Raw genomic sequence first — 17,104 nt, 5'->3', positions numbered from 1 at the left:
TTTCTTACTTGGATTTCCAAGGATGACCGTTTCATAATTTCAAAGACTAGTTTGTCTTCATTCAATTCTTTGGCAAGACCTCAATGATGCTTTTGTCAAAAGAGAATGCATTAGTTTTCAAATTATGACTTCAAGTATTATTCCATCGGCTTAAAAAAAAACAAAACAAAAAAAAGAAGGCTTGAAAGTTGAAATGGTAAAAGTTTAAATTGAGTCCGCGGAATCAATTAATAGCTAATTTGACCCCATTTTTTCATTACCATAATACACTTTTCTTCTAGAAATAGTCTTCAAAATACTTCGCCGTTTGGTGAAAAATGGCCATTTTAAAAAAGAAAAAGGTCCTTCAAGAATTAAGAAAAAGAAAAACCTCAAACCTAACTAATCACGAGATTAATTAAAAAAATTAATTGATGAGAGAGAAAGAAAGCTGACCAAAAGTGGTGATCACGTGGAGTCATTCGTTTTTCTTATCTAAATCTGAAACTGTTGACCAACTTTTGTATTTTTCTTTAGAAACGTTGTTGCCGTACCTCTACGTAGGCCGTTCGATGGTCTGAATTGTGATCGAACGGCCCAGGTGAGTGAAATAGAGTTGACTATGACTTTTATTTATTTATTCTCGAATATCTCGAACTCGAAGTGGTAATATATCACTCTTCTTTCGCCACGTGGTGAACTAATAACGCGTGTCGCGTAATGAAAATCAGCTATTCGTTTTTTTTTTTTTTAATTTCTTTATTTCCTTATTTTTTTCTTGATTTTGAAAAACAGGAAAATTGAGAAAGGGGAAAAAAAAATGCACGAGGGTTAAGTCGGGGAGCTTTTATTATTTTTCTGCTGTTTTTGTTTTTTCTTTCTATACTGATTGCACTTCACGTGTTATGTACATAGAGAATAATTTATGTGAAAAATTTCAATTATCATATTATTATTAAAAACATATAATATTTGAATATAAAATCTCAAAAAAATCAAAATAAAAAAAACAATATTTTAGGACAATAAGTCAAAAAAAAGTTAAAAAATGACTAAAACAAAAGAAAAAATAGGTTTTAATGCAAAATGAATTAAAATGAGAAAATAAAGATTCAAGACAAAAATAAAAAAAATGATTCAAACAGATAAAGTTTCAGTAAAAAAAAAAAGAAAAAAAATATCAAAACGAAAAAATAAATAAATTTTAAAGTAAAAAGAACTAAACGGCAAACAAAATAAAAAAAAGTAAAAATAAAATAAATAAATAAATAAATTGATAAGAGGAATCAAAAAGGAAAATAATTAAATTTAAGTGTAAAGATAAAAAGGGTAAAAAATGACTAAAATTAAGCAATAAATAAGTTTTAAGGCAACAAGAATCAAAATGAATGAAAATAAAATTTGAAAAAAATATAAAAAAAGGTCAAAAAAATAACTAAAATAAATAAATAAATAAATTTTAGAGTACCACTAGAAAAAATATCTAATTAGGATAACATCTATAAAAAATTAATTTAGTTAAATAAAATAAAAAAAGTTAAAAAAATGACAAGAATTAAAAATATAAAATTCTATGAAACAAATAAAAGGAAAAAAGAGTATATGTAAAGAAAAAAAAACCATAAAAAAAGCAACAAAAAAAAAAAAGGACCTCTTAATCAAACCGCGCGTTACTATTAACTGAACAATAACTTTTGAGACTTATTAAAGTGTATACGTAGATACGTATGTATAGATCCTTTGAACCTATTGTAAGTCGAATTTTAATAAGACAAAACTTAGCCGTTTTTTTTGTGTGTGTGTGTGTGTGTGTTAATTTTATGTTTTTAATAAACCGCTACAAGAAATAGTTTTATAAATAACATAGGTTTCTATTTATTTGCTTTTATATGGTTATGTGATCAATAAAGGAAACTATTTGAGCCGTTAAATAGGTTTGTTTAATTCGTTAATTCGAGTTAAAATGTTATTTTATGTGAGAGTTTTTTATTGTAATAAAAAAAATTAGACGTGGCTGTTTCTAAGAGTTTTTTATTGTGGCAAAACTTAAATTTTAAACTCGAATTTGTTCATTTAACGTGAAGTCAATGATTTAAATTGAACGTATACACCAAAATACTGTAGAATAAAATGCACATAATTATCCGTAATTACTCAATGCAATTTTTTTTTAAAAGTTCTGGAGATTTATGAGTTAAGTCATCGTGTCGAAGATCTCTCCAATGTAGGGAAGGGGCGGCGAGGAAGATCGCGTGGTGCAAAGCAGTGGGTTCACGCCGCCATCTTGTGGAGTCGCTAGCACATTGGGATGAAATTGGGGAGGTCCCTCAATGACCAACTATGGAGGTTTGCCTCACCCAACCACCGACGAATCCCCCCTCCACCTCCATCGGGTGCGATCATAGGGTCTTGACCACTGTCGTGACATCTCTGGCACTAGAATAGTGACAGATCCGTCGCAAAACCCGGCCGGGGGTTTGCCTCCATGGCTCATGATGACAAGGTCCAGGGTCGCCCCACCTGTGATGAATCCCTCTCTCCCCCTCCAATTCCATTAGGCTCGACGACACCGCTGTCGTGACCTCTCTGATGACATAATCGAGACTCCGTCGCAAAACCTGCCGATACGCACCCACAATACTCTCTCCGTCACATTTCGGGTTGTTTAGTTCGCTCATTTGAATTTTTAATTCGGGTTTAGATATAACTTTATGTTAAAGCTTTTTACTGTAACAAACTCGAATTCCTTCTTTCTCTCTGTTTTGTTTTGTTTTTTTCTTTTTATTTTTAATTTTGATTTGTAAAAAATTAGGTAGGCTGTGTTTGATCAATTCCATCCTTGTTCATTGTGAACAAAAGAATTTGTGGGCCCACTTTACATCCATCAGCTATTTTTAATAATAATAATAATAATAGGGCCCACAGCATCCGTTATATTATACAATTTATACTCATTGGTATTTGATACTCTTAGATACGACTTTCAGATGTGCCAATTAGCATTTCAATATATGCATTTGCATCTTATCATGATTGATCTACGTCGAGCCACTTAGTTAAATTATTCCTTGTTATCTTCAATCCTTCAGTATAATTATTATTATTTTTTTCAACCAGTGGTATTTCCATGTCTTAAGTAAGTTGAATAATTTATTGGCTAAAGGTAGTTCTAACTTCTACGTGTCTTAATTAATAACGATTTCATTGTCAAAACATAAGTTAATCACAAGAATGACAACTCTCTCTCTCTCTCACAATTGATAAAATAATTGTTTTTCATCATAGAATAAATGAAAACAATAGCTTTGCATACGAAAGAGTTGAGAACAAACCCACTTGCAAATATATTTAAAAAAAAAAAAAAAAACACTATACATTCGATTAGTATCTTAAAAGTAAAAGCTTAATCAAATTAAAGAAACAATATATTGGCAATCAAATTTTTTATTATTATTATTATTTCTCCATCTTGGTCTATTTATATCTTAATAAAATAGACAAGATCTCGGCCGTTTACTTCAAATAAAGAAATTAACATAATCGAGGAAGATCCCAAAAGTTGATGCCAACTTAAACATTCAATAATCTCTTATAAATCCACGAGAATCCATTCTAATCCAACTTGACTTTCTTTTTAAGCATATGCATATCAGCAGGCTTGGCAAATCTCAGACAAAGAACCATTTGATTGTGGGCACGTTTGATATAAAAAATATTTGATTTTTTTTTTTTTAAAGTGAAATGCACGAATTCAGTCATTATAATTTATTTGGCTGGAAAATTTGGAGATTATATATTCAAGATATCCTACATATTAATTGTTACATTTCAACAATGGTACTTTTTTCCAGTTGCCAATTTGTTGCGCACTTATCTTCCAGAGGCTATAAATATTGTATTCCCACAGAAACTAGAGTTAACTAAATAAATAAAATACGTCAGCAAAAAAAAAAAAAAGAAAAGAAATAAATTAGACTTAAACCTTATATTTCATTACTTATCAATCGGGGAAAATCGCTTGCAAAGTATTCCTCCAGCAGCCATTTCTGACCTTGGATTGAATAATAATAATAATAATAATAATAATACTGCAATTAAAATAAAAGTAATAATAATTATTATTATTATAAACTAAAAGAACTTACAATTTGGGGTATTTTAATTTGTATTTCTTTATCAAGTATCATCTCCCACTTCACACATTACTGTTCAACATTCACTTAGAACAAAAAAAAAAAAAAAAAGTTGCCAGCTCCAAAACATAAATCTGGCATGTGACACGAAAAAATCTTATTCAATTGCAAGTACCTGTGAACATCGCGACTCTATCATCCATCTGCATAATATATATGGGACTTTACTATAATATTTTCAGAGAACGATAATTCTCTGTCACATATAAAAATGAGAAGTATAATATTATATTAATACAACGTAACACTGATATTTAAAAGTTTTAACAATAATTTGCGATAAATGTTTGTAGCATCCACATCTTTCCGTTGCTAGCTTACATATATATGCTAGGTTATATTTCCTACTTTTAAAAAGAATTATAGTCAAGCCCATGCCTATCAATATTTATGTTGTGTTTGTATTTCCCATACGGCGCTGCAAGTCATTGTCATAATGTATATGCAATCCTATTCAGCCAAAAAAAAAAAATATATATATATATATATATGCAATCCTAAAAAAAAAAAAAATGTTAGTCTGGTATAAGGTACATATGGTAGTCTGATATACGGTAGAGAAGAGTTCTACGCATCATCCGTGAGAGTCAATTCAATCATTTATTTAATTAAAAAAATCCAAGAGCCCGTTTGGTATACAGTTTTAAACTAGAGCTTTTAATTATGACTTTTAAAATTTAATTTGTTTGTGAGAAAAAAATGCTGTAACAGAATCAAAATCATTAATACTGTAGTAGAATTCTTATACCAAACATTATGTGGACGTTTAGTTCATGAATTCAAAACTATGATTCAAAATTATTCTCGTTTTATGTGTGTTTTTTGTGAGAGAAAAATACTGTAAAGAATCATGAATTATGATTCAGAATCAGAGACGAATGCAGGAAACAAACGTCCACTAAGTATTTAACCATTTCACTCCAATCATTAAAAAAAAATTTACGACACTAATCCATTTCACTGAAAACTGAAAAGTCATCTTTGTTGAAAATATTTTAATAAACATGTCGGGGACGCAAAAGGGGCTAAAATTAAGGGGCATATGAGCTCAATCCGGGGAGCAAGTGATGGCTCAAGTAGTGTCGGGTAATCTGGTTGATACAAATTTTGGGAGAGAAATAAAATTTCCTCAATCCAGTTAATCTTGATTTTGAAAGAAATGGGCATTAAACAAAAAGAGCAGCAAAAAGATTTCACACTCTTGCAACACAAGCAACTGATGATACTGATAAATTTATAGCCTGTATCCATTTAACTCTCTCTCACATTTGTAGAATGGATGGACAAAACTTGCTCTTCATAAATAAGTAACGTGGTAAATAGGAGCCACAATTGACCTACATCTCAGTTTGTGTGATGGTAACCATCACCCACAAAAAGAAATGTTGACATCATAGGATTAATGCCTAGAGGTCTATTGAAAAGTTGCCAGGTTAAAAATTAAATGCCCTAATTCTACAATACCATGAGTAATAAAATCATAAAAGAAAAGAAAAAAAAAAGCACAAAATTTATAGTTGTTCCACTCTAATTAAGTCCGTTTTCAATCGCCGCAAAAATTCACTATAATAATTAATAAATAAGATTACAAGAAATCACAACTCGTGCTTCTATTGGACTCTTATGTGTTTTCTCACACTCCACTAATGATCTCCGCCTGCTGTCTCTACGTCACCGTAATAATTAGGCCCCACAATTTAACATGCCAAACTAAAGTTAAAATTATTGCTGCCATATCCATTAACTCTTTTAACTAGGGATGATAGTAATTGGTAGGTGGAAGGAGAGATACCTTGATTACAAGTTAAGCAGCAAATTCAACTGGCCAGTCAAGAAATTTAGACATCAATATATTAAGATGATAACTAGATTTCGGATACAAATGACTAAACTAGAAAGCAAATAAAGAAATACACTCAACTATGGATGCAATTACCTAACTGTTCGATCGTCTAAGCAGATTAAAATCAAGATTTCCACCATTCGGCTTCTTGAAGCCGCCTTTCCTTTCACTTGCTGATGCCTGCTCGTCACCTTGGTTGCTTTTGGGTGATTTATTTGAATATTGAGATTCAGACCCTACGTGCGACTGTTTTCTTTTGTGGTCTCTATTTGCCTTGGATTTGGGTTTGTCTCTATTTGAACACTCTGCTTCATCAGCTGAGGACCCATTTTCTCTGTAGCAAACCAGTTGGAAACTTTGCGTCAGCCAAAGAAATTATATACTCCGTATAGGAGAGTATTCATGGTGAGAACACAAGATTAACAGAGGAGAAAACGTGAGAGCAATTAAAATGTCCATTCACTCACCTAAATGATACTCTTCCACTTTCAGCTCCGGAAGAAGTGGCAGGGGATGCAGGCTGACGAGGTTTCGTTGCTTCTTCATTCAATTTCTGCCGTTAAAACGCTTTGACACGATGAAAACAGAACCCAAAAGACACAGAGGATGAATAGTTATTGGAAATACTTGCACTCGTCCGTGGACTTTTATACTCACATCAATAGACGGGTTGAAACTTTGGAAGGACATTCGACCTTTTACTGCTCCTGGATGAGGGTCGCCTTCCATTGTTACAGCACTGCATGTACAGAGACAGCAATCCTCGTTAAGTATTAAAAGAAAAGAAAATTTTGAACAACAAAAGCGTGTGAACTGATATGAGTCATTTGGTAGCTATGACAGAGCCTCGCTTCCTCTTCACTCCTATCACCAAAATCTTGTGCATATAACAAGATTTTAACTGTAAATTATTAGCTGTATCTAAGTTTCTTTTCTTATTTTATTTTAAAATAGAGTTGTGTCTAAGTGAGTACCTAAGTTTCCAAGAGTATTCAAACGTGGAAGTCACCTTTATATAAATAAATCTGTTTAAGAAACGAATCAGGATGCTCCTGCCTCCTATAGTCTTATGTTACAACCGGCCTGCCGCTATGCGCCAGCTAAAACAGTATGCAATCACTATGTAATAAAATAGTTACTCAACAGCCTCTCAGTCATACAGTGTGTTAAGTATATTTTCAAAAGTTTTCAAGAATGCCATAAGAAATTGAAACTAATGCACATAACTACAGTATGAATAAATCAGCTGCCAAGAAGAACACTTTAACAAAACAATAAGAAACCAAGTTGTCAGATATAATGCATAAAGTTCTGCCCAAAAATCAGCGATAAACATATATAATAGTTCCTTTCTATCCCTCTCTTTTTTCCCCTCACCTTCAAACTTCTATTATAGCATTATCAGAGATATAAGTGATATTGCTAAGTGTTGTTAAGTTGTAACTGATTCAATGCACGAAGGTCTCCAATTTGAGGCATTAGGTTTCACAAAAATTTCCCTCATCAAGAGAAAATTATGCCCACAAATTAAAAATAAAACCTTAGAAGAAGCAGCTCAAAAAACAGGCAAAACCCCATTACATACTCATAAGCAAATACTAATTGCAATTAAACGCCATAAACAAAGAAGCAAAAAACTCAAAACTCTTTGAACAAAACAAAACAGCAATAAAAGAGAAAAGAAAACTACCACTTCCTAGTAACGGTACCACGGGAAGTAAAATTCCCGTCAGGTTTGACCTCTTCTTTTTTCACCGTCTCCTCTCTCTGAGCCGCTCTTTGCATGAACTGCGGTAATATAAAAATAACAAAAAAAATGAAGTAAAAAAAAAAAAAAAACATAAGAAGGTTATTCATTAAAATCAACACTAGAATTCCAGAAATATTGAGTGCTACAAAGAAAAGAAGAAATTCCCAGATGAAAAAATGAATAATACAGTCCAAATTTCAAGTGGGTATTTCAGAATTAAGATTTCAGCAATAAAAATCGAAAAGTTTTACAAAAAAAAAAAAAAAAAAAATAGTAGTGGGTCTTCTGTGTTTCTTACCTTCAAGTTTTTCAGAGTGGTGGAAAGCTCTCGTTTAGCCATATTGAGTTTAAATCCGATACCAATCTTACAATTAAGCCGAGAACTTTAAACTCAAATCTCTGTTTTCCTTTGAAATTCTCGTGGATGGAGGCAAGAAAGGATTTCTGCGCAGCAAGGACGGAGAAGAAAATTACAACCCAGGGTTTCTCCATACAAAATGACAAATTTGTCCCTAATTATATATTGGGCTTCCTTATCTATGGGCCGTGTACTCCCACCAAACCAATTGTGGGCTTAAACAATGCAGCGGCTCAGTCTATTCTCGGAATATTTTTGAGAAAGTTGCTTTTTAAAAAAAAAATTGTTGAACGTACCGTACAAGTGCAATGCATTTAGAGTTTTAGCTTTTATTCTTAATTAGTATCATTTTATTAATACAATTATTTGATAAAAAAGATATTAATTAAGAATAAAAAGTAAAAATTATAACACATAAATTTTTAAGAAGTATTTATTAAGATTTCTCTAAAATTTTTTATGATCATGTAGTAAATAACATTTTACGATAATAAACAACAAGATTTTACTTCTGTCATAACTCATAAAAAAAAAACAAGATTTTACTTCAATTATTTACCGTGAAAATGCTATTTACTTCTTTCTTTCTTTTGGATTATTACTTCTGAAATTGGAATTATGGAAATTGATTCATGAAAACATGTTTAGTTGCAATAACTGAGCAGTGTTCTGAAAGGTATGTTCTTTTGTCCAAAAAACTCAAAAAAAGACAACTCGAGTTTCAACTTTATTCAAGTTTACGTTTTTTTAAGTTTCAATTTTATTCAAGTTACAACTTCAACTTAAGTTATAACTCAAATTTAACTCAAAAACTACACTCAAGTTATACTCCAAAAGAATAACCCCTAAAAAATTGTGAAACTGTTCCGAAAACATAAAGTAAAGACAATTGAGTTACACAAAATGACAACAGCTATTACTAGCAAAGAGTAGCAATTAAGGAGACAAGGTTCTGTTATTTAATTCACAACCCAAAGCCAAAACTACTTCATTCAATTTCCAATAAATAATGCAATACTGTTAAAAGAAATGACCCATCATCATATCATTCATATGGTGAATCATCCACACATCACAACCAGACACAAAGAATTAATGAATTAAATTCCCTTCAAAGTTCAAACCACCACCACCAAATCCCATGCTCTGAAATTTTGAACTAATTAGGATTGGTTTCTACATTGAACTTACAATGAACTATTCGGAGCAATCATATGTTGTTTCATTTTTTTTTTTTGGTTTCGGTAGTTGTCTTTGCAATTAAATGTTGATATTTTGTGAATTGTTTAAGTATTTTTAATATTTTGTTCTTATTTATGTGGTAAAATTCTTAAATTTAAATGACATAGTAAATAATCAGTGAGGGGACAGCTATCGAGATAGAAAAATAAGGTAGCAGATCTAGACTCCTATTTAGAGTTAGGCGTGGTGGACTGGAAGTTCTGATATTCGTGACTATTTCTAAGGGAAATAAAATAAATATATAATTTAGGGGAATAAAGATTAGGGTCAATCTCTTTTAAGTATCTCTGACCTTTTAACTCAATGAGCCCGTTTGTTTGCGTTTTCGTTTTCGTTTTTCACGGTTTTCAAAGCAAAAAAATGAAAACGGGTGTTAAAAACGTGTTTGGTGCAATTTTTTTTAAAAAACAAAACCAAAAACGTTTTTGTCTTTTTGTGGAAATCAGAAAACGAAAAAAAGGTGTTTTCATTTTCTTGTTTTCGTTTTCTGTTTTCTGAAAAACGGATTTCACTTTTTTTTTTCTTTTTCATTTTCTTCCCTCTTTTCTGAAACCGTTTTTGTATTATATATGTTTATTTAATATATTTATTTAATATATTATTATTTAATATATTTAATAATATTATTTATATAATATATTTAATAATATTATTTATTTAAATTATTTAATATATTATTTATTTAATATATTTAATATATTATTTATTTAATATATTTAATAATATTATTTATTTAATATATTATTACATGTTTTCAAAAATTAAACCACCAAACGCAGTTTCAGTTTTTTTTAAAACTGAAATCAATCTCTAAATAAAACTACCAAACGCATTTTTAGAAATAATTCAAAAATGAAACTAAAAACGTTTTCATTTTCATTTTCGTACAGAAAATAAAAACGTTTTGGAACCAATTCCAAACGCACCCAATACCATCTTTAATTTTGAGTTTTAAAGCGTTTTAAACTTAAACCTTGATTTATCATATTGTTTAAATTTTAACTATGTCCAGTCCATGTTAAAAAGAGAATAAATGGTGGATGCAACTTTTTGTTAGTAGAGTGTTATTTTCTATCAATATTATGTATATAATTTCTATTTCATTAGCAAAGTGTTATTTTCTAAGTAATAGGTGCATAATTGATAAAAGGGTTAAAAACTTAAACAAACTAATGGATTGAGGGTGGTTAAATACAGACTATACAGATACTAACATAATTTTTTGACACATGTCATCTCTATTTTACGAAGAAAATTAGCTTAATAACAAGTCACTCTTTTTACACTTATTTATTTATAAGAGTGTCATTTCTCTCTTTTGGCTGCTAAATATAACGATTTTGCCGATCCTCATTCACATAGGCTCGGCTAATTGAATAACTCCCAACGAAAGTAATAAAAAAAATGCAAGAATTATGTTTGTCTCCAGAAGGAACGAAAATTTAATGGAACTTTACAGAAGGAACGAATGAAATCTAAACACGGACTAGTCACAGTAACTCTACCATTTCGAGTTAATCAGTAACACGAAGAAATATAATTAGACGAAAATCCAGTAAAATTTATTTGCCCAGATCAAATGGGTATTCTGATTTCTTTCTTGCTTTTGGCGGGATATGGGTTTATCAGTTGAAATTGTATAGTGTCATTTTTTGTAAATTAAGTAAAAAAGGCTGGACTTTAGTTTCATTAGGATAACCAAGTTACTCTAGAAAATTTAAAATTGTTACGTGGCAGATTGTGGATGTAGCGTCTGAATGAACATATGAATTTAGCAAATCTCCTAATGGATTAGGGTTAAGTTTGAGATGTTTTAAGAGTTGAGGGTTACAGTAAAGTCAAGGGTAACATTTGCTAATTATTTGTAAGATTAATCGTAAAAAGTAATAGCAAAAATTTGAGAGTTTATACCTAACCATTTTTATAGTATGTTATTAAACTACTAAGATTAAGGTCAGAATTTGACGGGGAAAATAAGGGGAAAAAAAAAAAAAGAGAAAAAAGAATGGAGAAAAGGGGAAAGGAGAGAGTAAGGAAAAAATAATAAAAATAGTGAAAAAAATAGAATAACAAAAATAAAAACTTTAAATACTATTCACACATTTGTCCTTGACTTGTATGGTTTTAATAACTTGCTCTATAAATTTGTAATTATGGTAAGTTATTCCTTAAATTTATAAAATTGTTGTAATTTTATTTCATATTGACGATGATTGTAATAAATTAGTATCAGAAAAGCAAATTTGATGAAAAATTTCACCATCACAATTCGAATGTAACACAAATCTTTCAATTGCTCAATTTTTAATCTCTTAAATTTAATAAAAAAAATTGTGCAAATTTAGTAAATGGGTGCACATTGCAACAAATTTACTAATTAATGGGTTGATTGTCAAAATTAAAAGTTTAAGAAGTAATTTGTTAAATCACGACAAGTTTAAGTTCAAGTGATAATTGTGCTAAAAATCAACTTATATAAATATGATATTTATTTTTAAAAATATTTTAAAAAAAGTATGTCATGTCGTGTAATTTTGGTTATTTACATTTTCATGATAAAAAAGAGGACCAAGACATTAAAGTTATTCATGTAAACAGAGAATTGAAATATTGCATTTATAAATAGTAGATACGAGATTGGGACCACTATCACAACTTTCTAACCCCATTCGTTGACGATAGTTTCTAAACCTTTTTAATAAAGCTCTTAATCATCACGATTTGATTGGAATATTGAGTGCAAATTAAATCTATATAATCCAAACTATGCGTCAAATAATGGAACAACAAATTACTTCCAAAACGATATTTGTCAAATAATGGAACAACAAATTACTTCCAAAACGATCTTTCAATATCTTGTCAATGCAATAATTAACAAATTAACGGTGCTAGTTCAAGTACGTGATTTGGCAAAAAATTAATTTTATTATTTTTCTTTTTAAAAAAAATCTGTCCTTATTCGCTGTCCTTTAAATAAAATGTACCTTTTGGTTTCTTGGAAAACTTGTGAGAAAAACCAACACAACTAATGCTCAAGGCTCAAGCCATGTGAAAACCAGAACAAACTTAGCTTGCATAAATAAATAAATATTTAAGTTACACGCATTCCACGCAATATTTTTTTCATTATAAATTTTAGAACAATTTGATGCTCTTCTTTTTTTTCTTTTTTTTTTTTCCCCAAGGGAAGTTCTATTCTATAGTACTCAAGTCATGTGGAAAACAAATTAAGGCATCGTTTATTTTTTCGATTTGAGTTTTTAGTTTTAAGTTTTTACAGTAAAAAACTCTAAAAAAATGTCACATCTAACTTTTTCTGCTACAGTAAAAAACTCTCAGAAAATATTACATCTCAGCTCGAATTTAAAACTCGAATTCATAAAGTGAACGAGGCCAAAACTTACGTAGACGAAGACATTTTTTTCCCCAAAACAAACAGAAAATAACAATTTAGTACATTATACTTTTCCTATTAGCTTTTTATGTTTTCAGATTCTCTTTCTGCAAGTGGTTTCAACTTTCAATGCTCAGAGTCGGACAAGAATCAAGCGGTAACATGAAGTAAAAAGATAGAGTTACTATTTATATAGTTTTGAACAAATTTTTTTTTTTTAGAGAATAGATTCCTAGTACTTTGCATTTCTAAACACTTTAAATTATAATAATATCTCAAATACAACTGAAATAGCTGATTAGAAATAAACGGTCCTTAAATATTTTCAGCAAAAAAAAAAAAGTCCTTAAATATTCATTTTTTATGATAAAGTAACTCTACTTATAATGCGTGTTTTTAAATATTAAAATGATATATATATATATATATATGTAAATCAATATAAATTGCAAAATTTATCAAAGTGTGAGGAGTCAATAAAATATAAATAATGTTGGAATCACCAACACTAGTCATAACGTTTTATATCAATATAGAGTTGTCATTTTCTATTAGAATTGTTTAAAAAATTATCATATCAATTAATAATAAGATATTACAGTTGTTAATGAAAAAAAAAAAAGTCCTTAAATATTCATTTTTTATGATAAAGTAACTCTACTTATAATGCGTGTTTTTAAATATTAAAATGATATATATATATATATATGTAAATTTCAATAAATTGATCAAAATTTATCAAAGTGTGAGGAGTCAATAAAATATAAATAATGTTGGAATCACCAACACTAGTCATAACGTTTTATATCAATATAGAGTTGTCATTTTCTATTAGAATTGTTTAAAAAATTATCATATCAATTAATAATAAGATATTACAGTTGTTAATGAAAAGATAAGAACTCAAAATTAATTTAAAAAATTAGGATTAGAGTTCGTGTTTTTTTTGAAGAAATAAGAGTTTGTGTTTCTAATTCTATTAATTTGCGCAATTCGAGAGACAATTTTAGGTTTAATATGATGTTTTGAACTAACTCAAAACCATAACTTACTCATGAATTCAAAGTATTTCAGACCCATTTTTTACCATGAAAATCACAATCCAATTTCTCATTTTCCTCACACTTCAACACACAGTGAAACACAATTTAAAACTTTATTTCTTACTCAAAATTACATTTTAATAAATATTCAAACATAAATTTAACTCAAACCAAACTCATGAATCAAGTTTTAAATTAGAATAGTCGTAAAAAAAAGTTAACTCAAACCAAACTCATAAATCAATATTCCTCATTAATAAACGAGCATAGTAAAAAGGTTAAGGGAGGTCGGTGCCAGGAAGGGAAGAGCTGAGTTTTGCTTTGCTTAACTGTCAAGCACTTTGGCTCTGGCACGACTCGTCGGAAATTGCAAAGAGCCAATCCAAAACTAAAGCCCCTTCCGTAAACAAAAAAGCGGTTTTTGATTCTCTTCTCTCTCACTTCTCTCTTTCTCTCTCTTCCTCTCTCTTCCTCTCTCTTCACCATTTCCTCTCACTAGGGTTTTACGGAATCTCCCAAAGCTGATCCAGAATCCGCTGTGCTCCCCCTCCGATTTTCCCAGTGAGTTTCTCTCATTTTCTCGCATTTTCTCATTCCAAGGAAAATCTTGGTCGATTTCCGGTTCCTTCTGCGGAATTGGGTCGTTGGGTAGTTGTTGTGGTTCAGCGACGTTTCTCGGTGTCGGTTTGGGGTTTGGTTTCGTTTGATTTCTTCGTCGGAATTTGGTGAAGGACATTTGATGAGTTGTCCTGGTTGATTTTTGACTTGCATTTCGATGATTCCTAGGGAAATTGATAAGGCTTTGAGGTTTTTGTAAACCTAATTTCGTTTTAGCTGCTTGAGTTTACTCTTTGACTCTCGATTAGGTTTTTGAAGCTTTGATCTTGTAGAGTTGAAGAGAGTTTGATAGGGATTTTAATGGCTTCCAAGGCGAATAAGGAGAAAATTGGGAATTTGATTGCTGCAAGTAAGTCATTGAGGGTAAGCTTAGACAAATCAAAGGCCATAGGATTAGCTCTAGAGAAAGCAGGGCCTAGATTTGAAGAAATTAACCAAAGATTGCCTTTCCTTCAAGCTGCAGTCCGACCCATTCGTGCTGACAAGGATGCCCTTGTCGCCGTTGGTGGCCACATCAACCGTGCCGTCGGCCCTGCCGCCGCGGTGCTTAAGGTTTTCGATGCTGTTCATGGGCTTGAAAATTCTTTGTTGTCCGATCCTCGTAACGATCTTCCTGGTTACTTAGCGGTGTTGAAACGTCTGGAGGAGGCTTTGAGGTTTTTGAGTGATAACTGCGGATTGGCAATTCAGTGGCTGGATGATATAGTGGAGTACATGGAGGATAATGCGGTTGCGGATGGCGGGTACCTTTCGAATCTGAAGAAGTCGTTGAAAAGTCTCAGAGAGTGTGAAAATGCCGAGGGAAAAGTGCAGCTGGATGGTGGGCTCCTAGAGGCTGCATTAGAAAAATTGGAAAACGAGTTTCGGCGTCTCCTCACCGAACACAGTGTGCCACTTTCGATGTCGTCGTCTACTGGGGAACAAGCTTGTATTGCTCCTTCACCATTGCCCGTTACTGTTATCCAAAAGTTACAAGCCATTCTGTGGAGGTTGATTGCAAATGATAGGCTTGAGAAGTGTATATCTATTTATGTTGAAGTTCGTACTCTGAATGTCAGAGCAAGTTTGAAGGCTCTTAATTTGGATTATCTCGACATATCAGTTTCAGAATTTAACGACGTGCAGAGCATAGAGGGGTATATAGCGCAGTGGGGAAGGCATTTAGAGTTTGCTGTGAAGCACTTGTTTGAGGCGGAGTATAAGCTGTGCAATGATGTTTTCGAGAGGATTGGAGTGGATGTTTGGATGGGATGTTTTGCGAAGATAGCTGCACAAGCTGGTATTCTTGCATTTCTTCAATTTGGGAAAACTGTTACAGAGAGTAAGAAAGATCCCATAAAGCTTCTGAAGCTGTTGGATATATTTGCATCTCTGAACAAATTGAGACTTGACTTCAACCGGCTTTTTGGTGGAGCAGCATGCCTGGAAATCCAGAACCTTACAAGGGACCTTATCAAGAGCGTAATTGAGGGAGCAGCTGAAATTTTCTGGGAGCTCCTGGTTCAGGTGGAGTTACAGAGGCAGAATCCACCTCCTCAAGATGGAAGTGTACCAAAATTGGTGAGTTTCATCACCGATTACTGTAATAAGCTCCTTGGAGATGATTATAAGCCAATCCTAACCCAGGTTCTTGTCATTCACCGAAGTTGGAAGCATGAGAAGTTTCAAGAGAGGCTTCTCATCAATGAGGTTCTGAACATAATGAAAGCCATTGAGCTAAATTTGGAGACATGGATAAAGGCCTATGGAGATACCACTCTATCGAACTTGTTTGCGATGAACAATCACTGGCATTTGTTTAAACAGCTCAGGGGAACTAAGCTTGGGGATCTTTTGGGGGATTCTTGGTTAAGGGAACATGAACAGTACAAAGACTATTATGCAGCGGTGTTCTTGAGAGATAGCTGGGGAAAGCTTCCTAGTCACTTAAGTAGGGAAGGCCTGATTTTGTTCTCTGGTGGGCGTGCCACTGCACGTGATCTTGTCAAGAAAAGGCTAAAAATGTTCAACGAATCCTTTGATGAGATGTATAAGAAGCAGTCAAATTGGGTCGTCTCAGAGAAAGATTTGAGAGAGAAGACATGCCAGCTTATAGTTCAGGCAGTTGTACCCGTTTATCGCAGCTACATGCAGAACTACGGGCCATTGGTTGAACAAGATTCAAGTTCCAGCAAGTATGCTAAATACTCGGTGCAAACGTTGGAAAAAATGCTAATGTCCCTCTTCCTGACCAAGCCGGGGAGATTCAACAGTTTCAAAGGAAGGTCACCAAGTGGGAAATTCAACAATGGAGTTGCAGATCATCGTCGAACCGCCTCTGCAGTTATGTGATTATCCCTTTACCTTTCTGGGAAAACCCACATGCTTAGCCTTTCCCCTTTGTATATATGTACATCCGCAGGGACTGGTAAATGCATATGAATTTTCTTATATTGGTTTTAGAAACTGGGTCAGAAATTTCTTTCAATATTGTCATCCATTCAGTCTGAGGTTTCTCCACGAGATGGAAATTTTGTTGCTCAGATGACTATGTGAAGATCGAATTTGACTCTCACTGCCTCGAGGATCGTGCAAATTCATGGGGTCTCTTTGAGTTCCATACACAAGTGATCCGCAAGTTTACGATCCTCCATTCATATATATTATTGTATTCAGGTATAGCTATCAATTTTACGATCCTC

General features: G+C 32.0%; 2 protein-coding genes across 3 annotated transcripts; one reads left to right on the top strand and one right to left on the bottom strand.

Moving 5' to 3' along the window:
* Positions 1–5,698: 5,698 nt before the first annotated feature.
* Positions 5,699–8,233, bottom strand: LOC21402765. 2 transcript variants are annotated; one of them, XM_024175914.1, is made up of 6 exons: positions 8,064–8,233; positions 7,706–7,803; positions 6,673–6,754; positions 6,483–6,568; positions 6,109–6,349; positions 5,699–5,993 (listed from the first exon to the last, which is right to left on the bottom strand). In XM_024175914.1, exons 1-5 carry the CDS (start codon positions 8,103–8,105, stop codon positions 6,109–6,111), a joined length of 549 nt encoding a protein of 182 aa, XP_024031682.1. In that variant the 5' UTR covers positions 8,106–8,233; the 3' UTR covers positions 5,699–5,993. The 2 variants fall into 2 exon arrangements, with proteins under 2 accessions (XP_024031682.1, XP_010112109.1); XM_010113807.2 differs by lacking the exon at positions 5,699–5,993 and having other exon boundaries at positions 6,002–6,349.
* A 5,901-nt stretch (positions 8,234–14,134) lies between these two features.
* On the top strand, positions 14,135–16,864 carry LOC21402763 (exocyst complex component EXO70A1). Its single transcript, XM_010113805.2, has one exon. It carries the CDS (start codon positions 14,724–14,726, stop codon positions 16,752–16,754), a length of 2,031 nt encoding a protein of 676 aa, XP_010112107.1. The 5' UTR covers positions 14,135–14,723; the 3' UTR covers positions 16,755–16,864.
* The last annotated feature ends 240 nt before the right edge of the window (positions 16,865–17,104 follow it).

Source organism: Morus notabilis, unplaced genomic scaffold (genome assembly GCF_000414095.1).
Source record: "Morus notabilis unplaced genomic scaffold, ASM41409v2 Scaffold848, whole genome shotgun sequence".
Classification (NCBI taxonomy): Eukaryota; Viridiplantae; Streptophyta; class Magnoliopsida; order Rosales; family Moraceae; genus Morus; species Morus notabilis.
Note: the sequence above shows the minus strand (reverse complement) of the source record. Positions and strands in the feature narration are given on the sequence as shown.